The sequence below is a fragment of the Pelobates fuscus genome, chromosome 2 (assembly GCF_036172605.1).
Source record: "Pelobates fuscus isolate aPelFus1 chromosome 2, aPelFus1.pri, whole genome shotgun sequence".
NCBI lineage: Eukaryota > Metazoa > Chordata > Amphibia > Anura > Pelobatidae > Pelobates > Pelobates fuscus.
The window spans coordinates 324,243,067-324,266,107 of record NC_086318.1 but is presented as its reverse complement, the minus strand read 5'-3'; the positions used below and the strand labels follow the sequence as shown (position 1 = coordinate 324,266,107).

At 38.4% G+C, this 23,041-nt stretch overlaps 1 protein-coding gene across 2 annotated transcripts in view; it reads left to right on the top strand.

Moving 5' to 3' along the window:
- Positions 1 to 23,041, top strand: part of GRIK2 (glutamate ionotropic receptor kainate type subunit 2) — a 622,789-nt gene that overhangs the window by 570,850 nt on the left and 28,898 nt on the right. For both annotated transcript variants that reach the window (XM_063443553.1, XM_063443554.1), the window contains one exon: positions 12,613 to 12,863. In XM_063443553.1, coding sequence (XP_063299623.1) covers positions 12,613 to 12,863 — 251 coding nt within the window. The remainder of the gene's footprint in view (positions 1 to 12,612; positions 12,864 to 23,041) is intronic.

Genomic DNA, 23,041 nt, shown 5'->3' with positions numbered 1-23,041 from the left:
CGGAGCAGTCAGCAACTTTAGAGTTGAGCCCCTGAGGGCCGGATCGCCTGCTGCCGCGTTGTCTTACGGATCTGCGGGATCTGAGCAGGTGTGTATGGTGACAGAGGATCTGGCCACTGCAGGGGTGCAGGAGTGATGTGGAGCTCCTCTGCCAGATCGTTCAAGTCCTGTCTGTCTTTGACGAGAAACGGGCCTTTAGGAGTATGTACTTGTAGCCCTGTGGGGAAGCACCAGCGGTATCGCAGCTTGTTTGCCTGTAGTTGTTTAGTGAAGGGGCGCAGGGCTCGCCGATATGCCAGGGTGGCTGGTGCTAAGTCGGGGAAAAGTTGCACTTCCGTGCCTTCGAGGTATACTGTGCCTGCGTCTCTGGCCCCTTTGAGTATTTCTTCTTTGAGACCGTAGCTCAGTAGACAACAGATAATGTCGCGGGGTGGGCTCCCTTCTGGGCCTTTGGGCCGCAACGCTCTATGAGCTCGTACAAAGTCGATGGGGTCTTGCCGAGGGTGGCCTAGTATTTTGTTGAATAGGCCTGCCAGTGTAGCTTGAACCGGGGCAGAGTTGTCCATCTCCTCCGGGACCCCCCGGACTCTAATGTTCTGCCTCCTGCTCCGATTGTCGAGATCCTCCATGTGGCCAGCCATCTGTTGCAGCTGGATGGAGTGGAGCCTGAGTGCGTCCGTATTCGCGGTCTGCGCCACCGACATGTGGTTGCAGTCCGCCTCGATTTGTGCGACCCTCTGGTGTAGGCCTCGGATGTCTTCCCTCAGTGCCTGGAGCTCCGTTGAGATGGAGGTACGAAGCTCCGAGTTAGCCGCCTTCAGGTCGGCTTTTGTGGGCAGGTTGCGCAGTAGTTCCATCCAGTCTGAGTGTGGTATTGCAGGGGTGACTGGAGGGTCGTCCGCCGGGGCCTCGTCCCCATGCGGTGTGAGTGGGAGCAGGCATTCCAGGGCCTTTGGAGTAGTACAGGCCGGTAAGTCTGCATCCGCGTGTGCGGTTAGATATTGCTTCATGGAGGAGTTCTGGGACCTCCTAGGGGTGTCCGCTTGTTTAGGTGGTTGAGATGATCAGTGTGTTTTGCCCATTTTCGGGGTGAGAGTATGCTTTAGGCGATGAATTTGCTGAGCCGAACAGGGAGCTCTAGGTCTATGCTGCCATCTTCTTCACGCCCCCGACTAAACGTACATTTGATATGGCTAGTAGCGATGAGGTTTGTAAGTCTAAGGCATTGCATTAGTAAGAAGGCATTACAGGTGCGAGAAAATGACATGCTATACATGCTATACATTTCTTAGGTTAGGTCCTTGAACGTCTGATTAAGGTACACATTTTAAAGGATAAAATAATAATCATGTGACACAGGCTAGCCATTTGCGATAGATCTCTAGGATGAGAAACAAAACTGTTGAGTCCTGGCTAGCATATCTTATTATTACAGGCTGGTTGCCAGCAAGGCTAGTCAGACAAGCTAGTCTAAAGTAGCGATTATAACATTACTTGCTAAACATGGACATGCTAGATCTTGCTAAGTGAGTGAATAACATTTGTAATCGGCCGCCTCTCCCTGCCACTAGGCCGCTTTCCAAGGTAGGCCTCATTCGTGGAGTGTGGGGTATTTTCTCCAGATTTGTATCTGGTGTGTGTCCACGGATCTCCACTTGGTTCAGCACCTCTGTGATACCGAGCTGGGCTGCTTAGTCAAGGTTTTGAGCATTTATTTGCCAATATTATGCTGCTTTCTGCCAGAGCTCTCTGCATGCACGTGTGGTTAGCTCGGCTGTCAGGCCCCGCCCCCTCAATTCATTATTTTAAAGTGCCATCCCCGTCACTTCGTTTTCCATGATGGACAAGAGGTCTGCTTAATAATGTGGGATGTATTTCCTGTCAAATCTAGAGGTATAAAAAGGGATGATTAATAATGAGAGGACAGCCAATAAACTGTGTAAGTCTAGTGTAAGTATATTTATTAACAAGCTCCTTCCAGTGGCACTTGAAACAACTTTGAGTAGGAGATAGGTGATTGCTATTGTGCCATTGACCCAAGTGTGAGAATAAGTTTAAGGTACTGCTATATCCATCTACCCAGCTAGCAGTCAATGACACTTAAAATTAATTTGAATGGGAGATAGGAGATTACAGTTGTATCATTGAACCTAGTCTGTGACTGGGTTTAAGATACTGCTATCTATCTACCTAGCTAGCAGTCAATAGGACTTAAAACTACTTTGAGTGGTTGCTAGGAGATTGTCATTGTGTCATTGATCCTTCCTTCCATCCATCCTGGTGTGAAACTGGTGGTTATGGTTAATGCGTTGTCCTATTGCTAGCCACTGACACATCACTAACTTGGAACTTTTGTTAAGTGCTTGCAGAAAGAAAATCTTTCCCTTTTAGCCACCTTTTTTTTGTCCACCTCGCTACTTGTGCATTAACAAATAAACGATAACTAATGATTGCTCATTTCATTTTCAAGCAGTATTTGATTCTAGGAACACCTCTTCTTTGGCCATGAGGACTGCTGACACCTCATCCATCACTTCCTCCACCACCACTATTAGTAATGTTTACCCACAGGAAAGTGGGATTAATAAACTGCCCATTACATCTGCCTCACCATCCAGATTTTTCTTAACCTTTTTTTATGCTGCAACAACTTCCACTAGCACTGCAGCTCCTTCCCCTACAGCTACTTTAATCATATCAACTCCATTTTTTTATGATGAGAGGAGCTAGGGATTGTGGAAACCAGTGGGCTTGTCACTAATGTTAGCCTCTATTTCTGGTAACCCACCAAGATGCAACTGAGGGAGAGTTCAAAAGAGACTTTGTGCCATCAGAGGTAGAGCAGAGTACCCAAATAGTGTCGGTGATGGTGAGAAATCTGGTGATGATAACATCTCTTTCCTCCTCCACTCATGACTTTTGCTTAAATCTGCCCAGGAGGAAATTTACTATTGTACTGGAGAATTACAAGAGGTGAGTTTGGGGAGGAGAAGCAGCAGTCCACTGTTTTCTGCACCTAGTGTGCACTCACCACTTTGTCTTTCTCTATTTGCAGCAGGATTGCCATATTTGTTGGAAACAGTTGGAGTATCATCTCCGACCAGTGCAAGAAGTAGCTCACCCAGTGATATTATTATTAACACCACCACCTCATTTCCCATTGCCATTAGTCAACTAAGTGCTAGTGCAGAGGCTAGTGTTGTAAGAGTTTAAGGAAGTGAGTATATATACTGAAAAGCATTTTGTAGCCTGCTGAGATAATAATAGGACAGCATGTGCTACGTCCATTTAGAGATGTGACAGAATCTTTGAGCCACAGTAATGTCAGATTGGGATTGTTCCATTGTGACAGAATATTTGAGCCACAGTAATGTTATGGATAGTTCAGCCCCTTGTTTACTCACCTCATAAACAACATGGATGTCTTACTGGAAAATAGGTAACTAGTTAATGGTGGCACCGTCCACACCAATGTAGCAGCAGTGGTCAGGAAGCTAAAAGATCTATTCACTGCTCATTTGAGCGAACATATTTCTACTGATGCTAGATACCCTGTGTGATCCTAGGATTAAGGGGAAAGTGGCATTCTGATCCAACAACATGACATATTGGGAGCATATTTATTAATACAGTCCATGATTTTCAGTGAAAGAGAGGCATGCTGGCTGAGGAAGATGTGCATGCTGAAACTACCATGTTGTCATTGTCTACTCCTAACACCAGTGGAACAAGCTACTATATGAACTTAATTTTATTTCAATATTTCTGGACTTGTATTCTGTTTAGGACCATAAAAGTTAATGTGGGATTTACACTCACAGTAGTCCTTCTCAATGTTTATAGCGAACATTGAGCCTTGGGTGTTCTATTTAGAATATATATATTTTTAATGCTGCGTACATTTTTAAAAAGAATGTAATCCTGACATTTTTTTTATTTATTTTTTTGATGATGAACATCTACTTTCTTTGCTCTACTACCGTTTTATTACGTATTTTAATGTTTTTAGAAACCACTCAAATAAAAAAGAGAGTACTTGTTATTGCAGTAAACATTTTTAATAAATCTGGTTTTATGCATAACGTTTTTCTTTACTTCTTACTTCAAGCAGAATTCCTAATGATATCATGTCATCATACCCAACAAAAAAATGATCAGCAGTATTGTTTCCTATCACAATCCTCAGTGCATTTACTCACATTTACCCATGCTGCTTTAAAAAAAAAACCTGTTTTTCCTATCTCACAAACTTATTGTTTATTCTAAAGCTGAATAAATTGTTTCCTGCAAATACTAAATTGCATTAGCTTGTACCTGATATCATCAGTTAAGTAATTTAACACAATTCCTTATGTATTAAATCATTTTTCAAAGTTATTTAATCTCTGTTATGGCATATGTGTTTGTTATAAGACAAACTTCATTGTACTTCGTATCATAGTACAAGATTCTCTTGGCAGAGTAATCTGAATAACAAAGTATCCACTGAAGTCAAAGGGGAAATTGCTATTCAGTAAGCAGGTTAAACCCTTACTGTTCTAAGAGAAGTAAATGTCAAATCGAAGGCCAACATAACATACTAGTAACATAGCTGACCTCGAGAATGCCTCCACACCCACATTTTTAGTAATTAACCTCTTAAGGAACATAGTGATGGCATAGACCATCATACAGTAAAGGTATCAGCAGGGGTTGAATACTTTACCGCCCCCCAGCCTGGAACTGACTCCTCTAATATTCAGAAGAGTCCCAGGGTATGAAAAGACCCTGGGGAGGTCTCCTTGCTTGCCCCCTTCAGCAGAAGACTGATGTCTCCCTCTAATTATGCAATCACACACTATAGAGTGCTCACAGAGCTCTCTGTACTGTGTGCGCAAGGAAATCCTTCTACTAATGTCAGTACTGGCATCAACAGAGGGAATACATTTAGATATGAGATTAGGGGGTGGGATTAGTGGGTGGGATTAAGACTGAGATTATACTAGGATTATGTTGGATAGTGTTGGATTATAGATAGAATTAGGGTTGGATTATGGCTTTTATTATGGGTAGGAAAAGGGTTTAGATTATGGGTTGGTTTATGAGTTAGTTCAAGGGTTAGATTAGGTGTTGCATTATGGGTTGGGTGAGGGGTTTGATTATGGGTTGGATTAGTATAAAATATATACATGTGGGGTGTACTCAAGAACAGTAGCAGAATACAAATGTGCAGTGTTTGCTTCAGTGAGACACATGTAGTCTGTGAATTTCCTCAAAATAAAACAAGTGTGGGAAAAAACACACAACTAATTTGACATATATGTTTAAAATGGTTAAATGAAAAAAAAAGTGTCAAAATACTCTTAATTACATAGCTTGGGGATGTACTTTCTGCAAATATATATGTTTGTGTTGTGGTTTTGGATTCTGTGACTACTATTTAAGGTGCAGTATCGGCATGCCAAGCTTTGGAAAGCATTAGCTTTAAAACCGTAATTCACACCTTGCAGTATTTCTTTTATTACTTCTAAAATGTATTGAAATCCTAGAAATATTGGGCATATTGACAATCAGTTACCAAAAAAGCACGCTAAACTGATATTTACCAGAGCCCTATCACCCCTGGCTCTGGGTTTGAAATGCTCCACTTGAGAGGGAAGATTCCCACACTGATAGAACTCCAAGTGGTGTGTTCACTGGAAACTGATAAGGCTGTGCAATATAGGACAGAGAGAGGAAGGACCTCAAATTGAATAGTATTTATTAAAAAACAATTTATTAAAAAACAACGGTTAAAACTCTTACTTTGCAAGTGGTGGATTATGCTGGCATATCTACCCACATAAAAGCATGTAAACAGCAAATACAAAGTCACTTCCTGGTTTCGTCCGTCCCGATCACGTGATCACTTCCTGGTCTGCCTCTCTCGTGACGTATGCGTGACGCGTTTTGCCCGCCTCCACAGGCTTCCTCTGACAATCAGGACTAATTGCTGAATCTTTTTTGAGTTAGTTTTTTACTTGCACTTGATGTGTAGAAATGATTACATGTAAAACTGAGAAAACATTATAATTTTCCCAGTTTTTTTTTATCTTTTTCCCAGTTTTTATAATGGGAAAATATAATATTTTCTCTATTTTACATGCAATAATTTCTACACATCAAGTGCAAGTAAAAAAAGCTAACTCAAAATAGATTCATCAATTAGTTTATTTTTTTATTTTCGGCCTAATTATATTGAGTTGTGTATAAAGATAAGGTATAAAAAAGGAATCTTTCTCCTTTAAAACATATATTTTATATGTATGGGTGCACTCAAACAGAAGGGATTAAATTGTGGTGGAATTAAAACATGGTAAAAATGCTGAAAAGACCTTGGTGATAAATCTGTTGCATCTCAAAAAAGCCTTGGTCCTTATGGGTTAATGTAATAGCTCTAAATCACAAATATATAATACAATTAATATTTGTAATACCTTAAGTAAACAGATCTCCGTGTCTTTGGTCAGGTGTATCATGGTATTAAACATGTAGTGCAAGTACTAGATGGCCATCAGGATATTTTATGAACCATGATGTGATTTATTTGAACAGATGCTATTAACCAGGCTTTCTTTTTATCAGTTTTTCAGAATGAGTTAAATTCCATAAGAATCCATATGAATTAATAGTTTAATTCTATTTTGGTCTACAAGTTTAATTTCACTTTGAATTATTTTTAGAATCTTGAGAATTCAGGCTTGAGTCAGTAAACATTGCCTTTCAGAATTAATACATGCAAATTCTAAAATGCAAACATATGGAATGCAATAACCTTGAAATATAAAAGTTTACTCATTAAACAATGAGTTGTAGTGAAATAAAATGAATTGATAATTTTTGGCCAATATAAAAGATTTGTATATGCATTTTACATTTCAGATGTTAATTCAGTACTGTTTACTATTTAGTGAACATTTACATTTCATGAACAGCTAAGCATAACATAAAGACCAGAAGAAGGATTAATAGGGCTATACAAGGCCAAACATAGTACCCTGGCCAGGTAGGGGCACAAAGGGACAGTTGCAGAAGTCTAATATATATTATTGTTCTATTATTAGTGTAATATTATATTGTTACATTTAAATAATTGTTCATTGCAACTAGTGGCATATTTATAATTTTTATATAGCATTTACCAACAATATACTAAGAATTAAACTTAAAAATGCAACAGCTTATTCATATTGACAATAGGAATCTTTACACATTAAGTCCAGCTTAATGGTTTGAAGATTCATTCTTCACTACTGAGACAGCTTTCTATAACATCATTTTTATTCATGAGAAATACCGTTTTAATCAATAGTTCATTGAAGCTTAGTATGTGAATAAGGTCTTAAGAAAACATAACATTCAGTTAATTATCTTCTAGCTGCACCATTGGGAAGCTACTGTGGATTGGGATCATTCTGATGCTTTTTTTTGTCACTTTGTTTGATAATCTATAAATAGCATTATGTTCTATTCTTGCAAAAAAGGGATTAAATTATGTTATGCTTGAGAGCACTAATCAAAGCATGTTCTTATTAGGCATTATGTCATACATTCCTAATTTATTTTATCTAGGCTTCATTGTTTCATTTCATATTTTCACATTTGAAAAAAAGTCTTCTTGACATCTTCTAGCCCAGTGTTGACGTGTGATGTGACCCTCAAGGGTTTTCATCCACACTTAAAAGGTTCTAATATAATGTGTATTTTAGGTCTCTGTCTGTGGCTTGCACTATCTTTTCTAACAAATAAGTAGAGATGTTCCGAATAGTACGCTGGCGAATAGTTCCCGGCGAACATAGCTTGTTCGCGTTCGCCACGGCGGGCGAACATATGCGATGTTCGGTCCGTCCCCTATTCGTCATCATTGAGTAAACTTTGACTCTGTACCTCACAGTCAGCAGACACATTACAGCCAATCAGCAGAAGACCCTCCCTCCCAGACCCTCCCACCTCCTGGACAGCATCCATTTTAGATTCATTCGGAAGCTGCATTCTTTTTTTTAGTTATTTTTATTTTTCTATTTATATATTTTTTTTTATTTTTTAGACAGAAGTGTGTTATATTTGAGCATGCTAGGCTGAATGTGCGTATATTATGGCTAGTTGCACTGAGGGTATGAGTATATAGCAGTGCATTGTTGTGAAAGATGGCTGTCATGTGTAGCTTGCACGTTATCAACTGTGTATTTATATCAGCAGCTCCACCACTAGTTATAAATCAAGTGTGAGTCACCCCATGAGATTAGACTAGTGAATAACATAAGATATGAACGGTTAAGGTAAAGGCATGCAGAGGCGGCTCTAGACTTTTGGAGGCCTTAGGCGAAAATCAAATAAGAGGCCCCCCCCCCCACGCGCGCTAAAAATAAAAATAATAAGCAGGCGATATTAAAATTAACTGTATAAATTGCATATTTTAAGGCAAACAATAATAAACCTCATAATCTCACTATTCACAAACTTATTTTTGTTATTAAATTATTCTACAAAATACCTATACACAAACATTGGGTATATATAAAAGGTTTGTGGCTGACTACTTAGTTATTCTTCTTGATGTCTCCTAAAACTGAAATAAAGTTGTCAACAGAGTATTAAAAGAACACTACAGTATCAGGAACACAAATGTGTTTTCCTGACCCTACTGTGTTGAACTATTTAGCCCCCCCCCAATGTAGTAAAAATTTACCTAATTTCTAGAGCTGCACAAGTCCGCCAGCGCCGGATCCGCCCAATTGGCTAACATAATCTAAACTGATGATCTCAGTCAATCACAATGCTTTCCCATTGGATTGGCTGAGATCTTCAATTTTGATGTCAGCCAAGGAGTCAAGTCAGGGGCGACTGCCATGGTTAAATATCATCTCCTAATAGAGCGTGCAGGTGCTGAACGTCAGTGCAGCACTAACCCAGAAAGTACCTGTACTGGCAGACTAAGGAGTAGTCATTGGAGGTGCTCCTCGGTTGTAATGTAAACACTGCCATTTCTCTGAAAAGGCAGTGTTTACATGAAAATGCCTGCAGGGATAAAGGGACCTTTCCTTTATTTTCCATGAGCTCTCTTTCCCTTCCCATTTAATTTATTTTCCATGTGCTCTTTCCCTTCCCATTTAATTTATCTTCCATGTGCTCTTTCCCTTCTCCTGTCATTTATTTTCCATGGTCTCTTTCCCTTCTCCTTTTTTATTTTCCATGGTCTCTTTCCCTTCTCCTTTAATTTATTTTCCATGTGCTCTTTCCCTTCTCCTTTAATTTATTTTCCATGTGCTCTTTCCCTTCCCCTTTAATTTATTTTCCATGTGCTCTTTCCCCTCCCCTTTAATTTATTTTCCTTTGCTCTCATTCTTCCCTTCCCCTTTAATTTATTTTCCTTTGCTCTCCTTCTTCCCTTCCCCTTTAATTTATTTTCCTTTGCTCTCCTTCTTCCCTTCCCCTTTAATTTATTTTCCATGTGCTCTTTCCCTTCTCCTTTAATTTATTTTCCATGTGCTCTTTCCCTTCTCCTTTAATTTATTTTCCATGTGCTCTTTCCCTTCTCCTTTAATTTATTTTCCATGTGCTCTTTCCCTTCCCCTTTAATTTATTTTCCATGTGCTCTTTCCCTTCCCCTTTAATTTATTTTCCATGTGCTCTTTCCCCTCCCCTTTAATTTATTTTCCTTTGCTCTCCTTCTTCCCTTCCCCTTTAATTTATTTTCCTTTGCTCTCCTTCTTCCCTTCCCCTTTAATTTATTTTCCTTTGCTCTCCTTCTTCCCTTCTCCTTTAATTTATTTTCCTTTGCTCTCCTTCTTCCCTTCTCCTTTAATTTATTTTCCTTTGCTCTCCTTCTTCCATTCTCCTTTAATTTATTTTCCTTTGCTCTCCTTCTTCCCTTCTCCTTTAATTTATTTTCCTTTGCTCTCCTTCTTCTCTTCCCCTTTAATTTATTTTCATTTACTCTCCTTCTTCCCTTCTCCTTTAATATATTTTCCTTTGCTCTCCTTCTTCCCTTCTCCTTTAATTTATTTTCCTTTGCTCTCCTTCTTCCCTTCCCCTTTAATTTATTTTCCTTTGCTCTCCTTCTTCCCTTCTCCTTTAATATATTTTCCTTTGCTCTCCTTCTTCCCTTCTCCTTTAATTTATTTTCCTTTGCTCTCCTTCTTCCCTTCCCCTTTAATTTATTTTCCTTTGCTCTCCTTCTTCCCTTCTCCTTTAATTTATTTTCCTTTGCTCTCCTTCTTCCCTTCTCCTTTAATTTATTTTCCTTTGCTCTCCTTCCCTTCTCCTTTAATTTATTTTCCTTTGCTCTCCTTCTTCCCTTCCCCTTTAATTTATTTTCCTTTGCTCTCCTTCTTCCCTTCTCCTTTAATTTATTTTCCTTTGCTCTCCTTCTTCCCTTCTCCTTTAATTTATTTTCCTTTGCTCTCCTTCTTCCCTTCTCCTTTAATTTAGTTTTCTTTGCTCTCCTTACCTTTTCCTCTGCTCTCCTGAGTCCTTCCGTTCAGTTATCTCCGTTTTCTCTCTTCTCCTCTGCTCTCTTTTCTTCTTCAGCAGCAGCTACTCTTCTCGGTACCGCAGGCGGGGGATGCAGGGAGGGGTTACGTTGTGACGTCGTGACGTCATCACCATCGGCATCGCGGATTGGCCGATTACCAGCTAGTGTGCAGGAGGAGGGGACTCACTCCTGCACGGGAAACCCATGTGAGAGGGTTTCATCTTCTAATATCGCCGGCGCCGCGGCAATCTTGATGCGTCCAACCTAGTTGCATCCAACCTTGTGCAAATGGGGTCTTTCATGCTGTCGTGCCTGTTGAGGGACCCTCGTATAAAAAGGCTGAAGGAGAATGACCTGTACTGGGTGTCCACGCTACTAGACCCCCGGTATAAGCAGAAAGTGCCTGAAATGTTACCGAATTACCGCAAGTCGGAAAGGATGCAGCAGTTCCAAAATAAATCAAAAAGTATGCTTTACACAGCGTATAAGGGTGATGTCACAGCATAAAGGGAATCTAACAGGGGAAGAGGTGAAAGTAATCCTCCTCCTCCCACGACCACGCCGGCAAGGACAGGACGCTTTACAGACGTGTTGTTGATGGAGGACATGCAGAGCTTTTTAAGTCCTACGCATCGCCACAGCCCTTCGGGGTCCACCCTCAGAGAATGACTCGACTGACAGGTAGCAGACTACCTCGCCTTAACTGCAAATATCGATAGCGATGAACCCCTTGACTACTGGGTGTGCAGGCTTGACCTGTGGCCTGAGCTATCTCAATTTGCGATAGAACTTCTGGCCTGCCCCACTTCAAGTGTCCTGTCAGAAAGGACCTTCAGTGCAGCAGTAGGTATTGTCACTGAGAAGAGAAGTAGCCTAGGTCAAAAAAGTCTAGATTACTTCACTTTTATTAAGATGAATGAGGGATGGATCCTGAAGAACCTGCAGTGTGCGATACATTCAACTAAAAAAGGCCTGATGAGGGGGACGTAACAGGGATTAAACTGATAAGAATAGTACTACTTAACACACCACTCCTATCTGGTGTCACATTAGATTACACGCGCAGTGCCCCAAATTTGAAGTAGGAGGACCAACCAAGCATATTTTTCCATCTCCTGGTTCCTAAAATCGATGCCATATACACGTCCCCTGATAGGGGACGTAACAGGGATTAAACTGATAGGAATAGTACTACACACCTTATAATAACGTAGAGAGAGGCAACGCAGAGAGAGGAGTCTGAAGAAAGAGGAAGGTGGCTTTGTGGAGGTGGAAGATCAAACACAGCAGGCGTCCCAGGGGGCTTGTTGTCACCTTTCGGGGTCCCTTGGTGTTGTATGTGGCTGGGTGGAGGAAGAGACCTTCAATGACATCAGTGAGGACAAGGAACGGGACATGGCTAGCTTGGTATCCAACCTTGTGCAAATGGGGAGTTTGCGGTTGTGCAAATGGACTGTTTGCGGTTGTTTGCGGTGCGTTAAACGGGGAGTTTGGTCTGTCACTGTGAAGCGGGCGTAACCCTTACACTACCTGATCGATACAACATCATACCTGATGTTTTAAAGCACGTTATTCCAAACAATTTAGGAATGTTAGGTGATTTATGCCCTTTATGGATTAAACCCAGACTCTGCATCAACTATGTAATTTTCCATGGGAGTTTTGCCCCTCCGGCATACCACAGTCCAGGTGTTAGTCCCCTTGAAACAACTTTTCCATCACTATTGTGGCCAGAAAGAGTCCCTGTGGGTTTTAAAATTTGCCTGCCTATTGAAGTCTTTAACATTGGTGAGCTCTTTCTGCATAGATTGTAGCACACCACGGAGGCAAAAATGCACTAGAAACTTGCAAAAATTATTATTTGAGGTTTTACCTTTGCCTATAACATTGAACTCCTAATGTCCTCTGCTATAGAAAGACAAAAATTGTGTTCAAGTATTTTCTCTACATATTCATCTTTAGTTTTATGACTATTATAAAAACTATTCATATAATAAGAATAATAATTTTAAAAAAATTAAAAGGACACAGATATATTTATTGGAGAATTGTGCTATATTTTATTGTGTACAAATAAAATACTATAATATATTTTAACATAATGTATTTATTTTAATTAGGTTCTCCATACAGAGATAAAATCACAATCGCTATTCTCCAACTCCAAGAAGAAGGGATTCTTCATATGATGAAGGAAAAATGGTGGCGGGGTAATGGATGCCCTGAAGAAGAGAGTAAGGAGGCCAGTGCTCTTGGAGTTCAAAATATTGGTGGCATCTTCATTGTTTTAGCTGCTGGATTAGTTCTCTCAGTTTTTGTTGCTGTTGGAGAATTTCTGTATAAATCCAAGAAAAATGCTCAGTTGGAAAAGGTAAGTTGTGTTAAAACAAGAGTATTGTACAAAAATATATATATAAATATATGTTTATTTTTAAAAAACTATTGAGTTTCTTAATGTATTATTTGTTTATCTTTTATTCTGGATATACAACGCTTTTTAAGTATATTCAAAAATGTTTATTTAAATACGGTGGTATATAAAAAAGATTAAAGTTTAAAACATTTTCACATGTTTGACCTTGAGAAATGAAGGAACATGTTGTTCACTACATTCTGATTTTGTAGTGCCATGATAGTAGAAATACACATACCAAGTGTTTTTGGCAAAAGTCAAGCTTGGAATGTGTAAGGAAAATGTTCTAATTACAGCATTACATCTCCAACACACCCATGGTAATCTCAGCATACCAGTAAAACCTTTTTAATTTGGACAGTAGGAAATCATGGGCAGTGAGTGCCAATAAATCAGAACAGTTAGTAGAAAATATAGCCCCATGATATTTCTTTCCTTACCTTTGGAATTTCCTTCCTAACCTTTGTTAGAAAGTGGCACCCTGGTCAGTACAGTCACTAACTTGTGATTTTTCATGCAAGTTAAACACTGTGAAACTGTCTGAAATAGATGAGTGTTAAAACAAACAGGATGTCCTAGCTTCAAGGGTCGTATGCTTAGCGTAAATTAAGACTTGAGTCAGCTGTATTTTGCATCATTAATCTTGTTACATGAAGTGGAAATGATTAACTTTAAGCCAATGTTTTACCCAAAAACAAGAATTTTCATCTTGACCAATTTCTTTTAGTAAGAACAACTAACCTATTGTGTGGAAACATATGAAATGCCTTGGCAAATGCCTTTTTAGATCACATCCACTGCAACGTCCTGATCTATACTTCTACTTATGTGCTTCTTTGTAGAATGCAATTAAGTTAGTTTGACATGACGTATTTTTCAGAAACCCATGCTGATTTTTGCTAATCACAATGTTCATCTAAATGAATTCCTGAATATTATCCCACAAATACGTTCCCAGATACAGAAGCTCACATGTCTATAATTTCCAGGCATTTTTAACCCTTTTTGTATATAGGAACCATATCTGCCTTTCTCCATTACAATTTCTGAATAAAAGATTCCTGAAAGCAAAAGCAAATTCACTTATTTCCACACTTAGCTCCTTAAGTATTCGTGGGTAAATACCATCAGGCCTCAAAGTTTTCTTTACATTAGCTTTCTTTAGTTGTTGCATCTCCTTGTCTGCAGCTGTTAGAAGGAGCAGCTTCCTCCCATACAGATATTACTGAGATGATGCTCCCAACATCTTCCCTCAAACGGCAAATCTGTTAGGTTGCACAAGGTCAGGACTAGCTAAATCTTTCTTCTCCCCCCTCCCTTGCTACCAAGGGAAACTGTTAACAAGCTACGTGCCTATTCCTCATATGTCTTATCTCCTCTCACCCCACTAGAGGCCCCCACTAAACTCTGCTTAGTGAGTAGCAGACCCATTCCAAGATTGTCAATCAGTCTCAATGTAGCAATATGCTTCTTCAGATCTCCAAAATGAGCTAACAGAGAATTTACTCACTCACACCTGCCACAGAGGTAGGGACACTGGGCAGATTCATTCAGACATGTTGGTTTAAACTCCTGTTTTTGAACTTCTACTTAAAAGAGACTACTTTTAAGCAACTTCAAGTGAGCAGTCAGTAAGCTACGGGTTTACATAGGTATACAAAAACCCACACAGGTGAAAATTAAGAGACAATTCCCCTTAATTAACATAGTAGTAGCACACAGTGACCCTCTCCCCCCCAAAAAATATTCATTTTTAACACTTTTAAGTTGAGCAGTTTTGTTGAATAAAAAAAATCACAAACCTCTGTCCACAATTTTGAAAGTTCTTCAAAGGAACCTCTGATTTGTCCTTGTTTTTGATGTTATGGTCATGAGGTATCACATCCACCACTGCAGTTTTCTGTTCCTTGTGTATCACCATGATATTGGTTTGGTTGGCCTGTACCTACTTTCTGGGTCTGGAAATCCTACAGCCCTGTTATTCTTAACTACTCTTTGTTGTACCTACCATTTGGACTTAGGTAGGCATGTCCATAGAGACATCATTGGTCATCGCCTAGAGAATATCATCAATTATAACTCAAATATGGATGAAACATTGCAGTATCAAGATGTGCAAAGTCATTGTAGAGATTTACATAAAAAGCACAGATGTGATTGTAGCAAAATGAGGTTCAACCAAGTATTGACTTTCAGGAGGGAGTTACACAAATACAACCAACAAATTATTGTTTTTCATTAACTTTTGTTTAACAATAAAATAATTTTTTACATTGAGTATGTTAGGCATGTTTTTTGAGAGGGTGAATTAGCATTGTTATAGTTATGACAAAACAAATATGACTATGACACATTAAAAAAGAAGTGAAAGAAGGGCAGGTACAAAATAAACATATATGACTGCTGCAAGTCGCTTGGAGATAATCTAAGGCAAATAATTTATTTGAAACATATACTCATAAGAATACATTTGTGCTACCACAGTGCATAAATACAGTTGTTTGTAGTATTAAGAGCTCAATTTTATTAGAATCAAAACTTTACAATAGTGACTGGGTGGCAGTGCTGCCAGTAGTATTTTTGTGTCATGCTTAGCCATTTAATCCCAAAACTGATCTGCACTGTATGCACAACTGAACACGTTTAAGGAGAAGAAGTCTTACATCCACATTTTTGCTTTATTTAATTCAAATTTATTTTACTATGGAAATATACTTATATATTTAAAAGGCAAAATGAATACAAGTGAAATGCAAATGACACCACGGGTATTTAAATCTCAACCTGAATGATTACTTATCACGCTGTGTTTTGCACAAAGTAAATGGGCATTAACAGTAGACACAATATGCAATATTTAAGAGCACTTGTACATTCCATTTGAGTCAATTATATTTGGCAAAATATGTACTTCATGTCTGGAAAATGGAATATATGCATACCTACATATTACACTAGATAGGCAAAATTATAAAGGTATTTTACTTTAAGTTTCTCCTTATGAAAGTTTCTACTTTGGTCTGAAACACCATTTTGTAGTTACTTCACATTTATGATACAGTAGAAATGTTAGGGGTTTGTTGAATATTTTGACCACATCCAGCATCGATAGTATGCAGAGTTAAAATGACACTTACAGCATGTTTTGAATGAAGTCAATTATGGAATTTTCTTGTCCTATAGTAAAAGCACAGGCATTAAATCACTGTGTGACTGCAAAAAAAAATGGTAACAAATGTACTGATTCCAGTTGTTTACATTGATTGGTACAGCAACTTACAGCAGCAACACCAATATACAGAGCATCAGTACAGATATTAGATGTAAGTGTGCATTACACCCACATATAAATATGTTTTATATTATTTTAGCATTTAAAGTAGTTGCATAGCTACAAATGCCACCAGAATGCTTACCAATGCTGCTTTATGTGGCAAACAGTTTTTCTGCTTCTTTCGTAATATTAGATTTCATTTTTATTTATTGGTTTATTTTGAAAATGCAACATTAATATATTGCCATTTTCAAGTACCTCTGAATAGAAAACTATACCCCAAATGATGGTTCTATCCTATATTTGTAGGCTAGCAATGGATCTCGTGTTTCAAATTATTGTTATGCCTACTATTTCACACATTAATGTATTGGTGACAAATGGGTTAAAGGGTTTGAGTTATACTAATATGCCTTGTACAAGACCCCAATGTAAATTACTGAATGGCAAACTTGTGATCAAAATGTTATCACTTTCAAATTGCTGTTGGGGAAATGAATAAAGTCCTCTAATTTAAAGTTAAGAAATTATGTTAAGTGTTGCAAGTAGACTACATAAAGAATGTTAGTAACCGAGTTTCTCTCTCATTTTAGTATAAGTATCCCCAGGCTTTGCTCTTTAAGGTCAATCTTCATGAAAAGTCTTTTTTTTTCTTATCTTTTGTTAAACATTGTTATGATCACATTGCTATTTTTATAGATTGTATTTGAAAGAAATGTTACTAGATGACCCTCAGTTAAAAAATAATAATAATAATATATATATACTTACAGTTATATCCTGTTAAACTCTTTATTCTCAACTCCATGTCTAGACAGGGTAGTTTACAATTTTTATTTTGCCTTTCAAATAAAATAACATAAATCTAAAACTGTTTAGCAGATATGTTTACTTACTGTTTAACAGAGATGTTTGGTACCCCACAACTTGGCCTCCCGTGACAAAATGGCAAGGGCAATGCTATGTTCTGCATTAAATTCTTCCAGGAACCATGGGCAGTGAAAGTCTGATAACATGAGATGAGAACATTCATCAATCACTGCTTCAATTCCTGGTATGAATTGGTATCGTGCAAGGCAGAAGCATAACTCTGCCTCTGTCATATCATCATTAGACCCTGGACTATGTCTGTCAGGGACTGAGCATCTCTGCTTATTGGGTACAGTGGGTAATTTTCTATTAGGCATAATGGTAGGATAAGGGAGGATTCTTGGCTCATTTCATTAGTTGCCCTTAATAATATAATACAAAAATGTGTCTAATTAGCCAGGAAACTGTAATTACTGTATGTGGTTGCCTACGTACAGTCATTTTTCGCATTTATGTTCTAGTTCCATGTTTGGAATATGTCATGAAATTTATTAAAAATGTTAATAAAATAAACTTGACGACTATCAATTTGTATCTATATTTTCACACCTACCAAGTGTAATAAAGTAATATTTTTACTTTTATTTTTAAAATATAGCAAGTACTCTATTTCATCTAATCTCTAAATTGTTTGATCTCCCAGCACCCAAAAATGCTGTGTTTCAATTTATCATTTTCAAATCTTTTTACAACCCTAGCAGTGAAAGATTTAAAAGGTTAACTGATTTTTCACAGCTATTTTTTTTTTTTGGGGGGGGGGGATGCATTGTTTTTGCTCACAAACTGTTTAACCATTTTGTAAGGGCAGCCATAATTATTTTTATCACTTATATAGTTGACAATTTATGGCATCAACTTAAAGTCTACCCAAATCTCTATCAGTAAGGCTCCTTACTAGATACTATTCCACATGAAGCAGCCCAAGCCAAAGTCATCAAGTCAATGCAAAATGGTGCCACAGCCATTTTCTATAGTAGGGAATTGGGTTTTGTGTAACTTCCAGTACATACCACCAAAGCATATAAAATGCAATGCTATCCTTCAATAGATTTCCAAAGGTTGCCCTGGCTTCAGATTTTTAGTAACAGGAAGTCACAGTGTTGCTTCTCTCATGGTCATGATGCATAGTTAGACACAGTCTCTAGACCCAGTAAACACCATGATCTGAACACATAATCAAAGTTATTTCTGGCTGTCTAACAAGTGAGACTATCCATAAATAGTTTGATTGTCTATTGGGCAGCCTGGTTGCCATGGAATCCAATCCCAGTGCTAGTTAGTGTTAGCTAAGGATAGTTAACTAACTAGGGTTAGAAGCAGAGTTTAAGTTTGTGACATAGACAATAACACTTCATTAAATTGCATTTGTGAGGAACAAGCGAAAGAGGCATGTCAACATTAGGGCATATTTGTAATTGATCATATAAGTTCCACAAGAATATAGCAATGGATTATATGTGGGATTTTGTGCATTAAATCTCAGAAAAAAGGGGTTAATATTGAATAAACCAATTATTCCCTCAACATTCCAGTAAAAGATAAACACATAATTAAAAACCAAAATATATACATTTACATTATTTTGTATTTATATCTGAATGGCAATCTTTGCATCAAGATGCTGTTGTTTCCTCATGGTATGTGTCTTCGGACCCTATATTGCAAATATATATTTCCAACATTAGAACATTACATGCTGTCCTACACAAAGTATTCATTAAATCCATGCTCATACCAGGAAACCTAGTTATTAGTGCACACATGGATATCCACTATGTCAGCTAGGGCCATTTTAGTGGCTCCAGGTTGACAGATGAGCTCTAAGCAGTGTTAGAAATCAGCTCTAAGCAGTGTCAGTTAACCCTTTAACTTAATTTACTAATATTGAGGTGTTTCTGAGCTGCATGACTTTTAGGAAGAACCCCCGGTTTTATTGTGACTAGGGCTGGGTTTTGCCAGCTGCTCAGCACTGATTACAGTGTAATAAGTTGGGAAGGGGTCTCCATTCATAATTACCTTGAATGTAATTATGAAAACAATCAATTTTGTAATATAGGTTTTCTTAGGGATTGATTTAAGGTTAGTGGCAGAGTTAGGGTTATGGTAGAGTTTGAGTTAGTGTAAGGATATGGTTAGTATTTGGGTTAGCTGTAGGGTTAGATTTAGTGTAGGGTTAATGATGGGGTAAGATAAGTGTTAAAGCTGGGTTTGGGTTAATGCTGTTTTAGGTTTAGCAATAGTGCAGGTTTAAGTTTAAGGGTAAGATTAAACTAGGTATATGGTTAGAGCTGGTGTAAGCATTGGTTAAGGGGGGTGGTTGGTTTAGCATTATCCTAGACATATAAGGCATTTAACAATCAGGACTGATATATTATTCTATTTTGAGTTCTTCTTATTTAGTTACACTGGATCTGTACAAAATATTAACATTTTCCCGGTGGGGGGGGGGGGGATGCGGGGCCTGACCACCATGGCGGAGAGTCGTGTTCTCCATTAGCTCCCACAAAAGCCTGACAAAACAAGCGATAATATGCTCACCCAAGCGACACAAACTGCATTCCCAGGCACCCTAATGCCACCCACGATGGAGGGCACACAAGGGGCTCTTATGCGACCTAATTGGGGCCAGAGGAAATCACGACCAAAATTGCGGCCTGATCTTCACCGGGCGGGGGAGGCGGCCGCTCCCCTGTCCTGGAGGCACCCTGAAGCTGCCCACCACACAAGCAAGCCCTGCTACCCCCCCCTCGGACCGGCGGGGGTGATCCCGGTCCACCCCGGGGTGGTGACCCTGAGTACGAGGAGAAGGGGAACACCAACAAAGGCAATAAACGGAGACCTCCCTAAGATGGCGGACACATGTGCTTACAAACCCAGTGACGCCTCACAAGACATCCACACTCGACTAGACAACCACTTCAAGGCATTTTGGAGGAAGCTGGTGGTTAAACTAAATCAACCAGCCTCACCACAACCACCCACCCCTACAGGGCAAGCATCACTCACCCACTCCCATCAAGCGACCCGGCAACAGCAAAGCCGCCAAACGCCCTCACTCACCCAAACTGGCGCCAATGCAAGCCTGCCTTCTTGCCACACCGCTGTTCCGGCAAGGACCGACACCGTGCTCCACACAGCCAGAAGAGGCACATAGCGCAGCGACGCATACAGACAAGCAGAGGACCCTCTGGGCCTAGACCGGCTCGCAGACCGTGCTACTCGATGGCAAACAGGGCATGGAAGTGCGGAGGAGCATGAGGCATGAGGCACACTGGCAAGCAGAGGGCTTCCCAGATGGGACTCCCCTCACCTAAGATAGGAGGGACTCTGAAACGGGAGAGGAGACAGCTAGACACAGCTAGACAGCTAGACACAGGGCACAAGATGGCGACGACACTGGGTCGGCGCAACAACGTCCCACAACCACAACACGGGGCGCCCTCTGATATTGCACCACAACCAAGACCAAGACTCACAAAAGCACCAGAGTGGGTATGTGGACTACCTCTTGCGGGGGTTGGCTGACCAGGACTCTTGCTACTACAGATGAGTCAATCGCTCCATACCTCATATAACCTCTATATACAAATGTTGAAGTTTTTATCGTTTTTCCTTGATTTGGTGTCAATCTTATACTCTTATGTCATGCCTTACGAGTAACTGTTTAGGCCACCTCTATTATATTATATTATATTATATTCTCTTGCATTGTTATAAGCAAATTATCAAGATGTTATATGCAAACTGTGGGAGTGTGCGACCAGCTTTATTCCATGCTTCCCACAGTTGACCGCTGACTCACATCCCCACACTCGTTCAACCAAATGTATTAATCTTGCATAACAGCATCACCTCGCACGCACACTTCTCCCAGGCTACCGCCATGAGAGTAGCACTTAGCACTGAGTCTTACTTAAAGTAACCGAAACACATAGTGCAATCGAACCACTAACGTATTGTATCCTGAACGAATTTAATCAGTTACGCACCTCAAATGGCAATGTCCGGATAGCTTTTCCATGACTTAACAATTTAAAAAAGTGCTGAAATTTTCATGTCACCAACCATCATATCAGGCTCCATTACATGTGAGTGGTTTTGATTCACGGTTTTAAATTGACCTGGGTGTCAATAAAATTGTGTTTTTTATAATTTATTCTGATATATTTTACAAGTATATATGCACCCTATAAATATAGAGGTACTGTTAAAAAAAAATATTAACATTTTCCCATGTTTTTTACATTTTATTCACATGAATAAAGGTTATTCAACTAAATTCCTTTCTGTATTTAAAAAAATAAAAATAAATAGTGTATCCTGATGAAAGTTTGGGTTACAAACTCCTAACTGTGGAAAAGTTTTACTTTTAATACCTTTGGAGTACTGGGAGTGCTATCTCTGTTACCTGGTTATAATGATGCTGACAAGCACCCGCAAAGACACCAATAGGTTTTGTTTTGGTTCTGAACGTGGACAATTACTTATGTCCTTAAGGGGTTATGTTTTTCACAGCAAAAAGGTTGGTAGTAAAAGGGTTCATTGGCAGGGCATAATTGTAACTTTAGGGGAACAATATAAAGTTCCTTACTTATGTAAAACCTCTATGATAGAGGAGCCCAAGGCATTTTACTTAGCTGTCAGTTAATATATTGATTTTGGGCCACAACCTCAATACTAAATTGAAATGAATGTTGTTAGGATCATGACTGGTAGTTTACAAATTGAAAAAAAAAAAATATTTAATATGATGCTGGACATTGCAGCTTGTTAAAATGTATAGGTTTGGCTATCACTTCTAATGTTATATTTTTTTTAATATTGTAATACATGATCATGTGAAGATATACAGGGTTATTTACAAAACTGAAAGTTTGAATTCAAAGCTAAATTGAAATTTTAGCCAAAAAAAAGCTGAATTGGAAGCATAGTTGACTTACAGATTTTTCCAAATTAACTATTTTGGCACAAATTGAATTACTGACAATTCTCATTTTAGTAAATAATGCTATCAATGAATAATTTTTTTTTTTTAGAATTGTTGAGCCAGCATCTACCCTCTCCCTCTTTATCTGAATGAATTTAGTAATATCAAAATGTTTCGACAATGTTTTGGAATATATTACCTACTATTTGTTTTCTTGTAGCTGAAAACAATGCTAAGGATTATGCATCAAAACAAGCCATTATTCTCTCTCATCTAAACATTCTTCATTCATTCATTTAGTACCTGCACTTCTCTTGTCTAGCCACATGATGGCGTGTGGTTATATTTAAATGAAAAAATAATTGCAGAAATACAATGCAATACACGTATGCTACAGAATCTTTTTTGAAATAGTAAGGAAGCCATTTATTTAGAATTTTGTATACTGCTTTAATTCTGGTATTATCAGTAAGACATGAACTCTTATTTATAGCAGGTTGTTTTTCTTCAGCTGCTTTCGAAACATATTTGTCTTAACATAGAGGAATTAGAGAGAAAATATGATGTAAATACAGTATTACTGTGTTAAAACTATTCTATTTCTCTGGGTTTGAGATAATAAATACAAAAGAGATAGTATGTAATAGTACCTAAGTGCAGATGATTACTGACAATTTTGGAAAAAGAATATAATTAAATGTAAGATTTCTGACAGTAATACTTTGTAGATTGGCTGGTAATTTTTTTTTTTATGATAGGACAATTTACAACATTGAAGTGGATTTTCTTATAAAGAGATTAATTAAATCTGTAAATGCTAGACTACTTAATCAAATATTTCTGTCACAAGGGCTTTATATTTCATTTAACATCTTTTTGAGAAATTTATATTTTCATTACATTTGTTCAGCAGAAAAAAAAGGTGTTTTCTTTCTTTCTCAAAATTAATACCCTCATGAAATATAGTTGTGAAGCCAGGAATGTCATGGATGTACAATATAATCAATATTTGGATCACTTCTAAATCTTTTCAATGCTTGATAAAAGTCAGAATTCCCTCTGGAT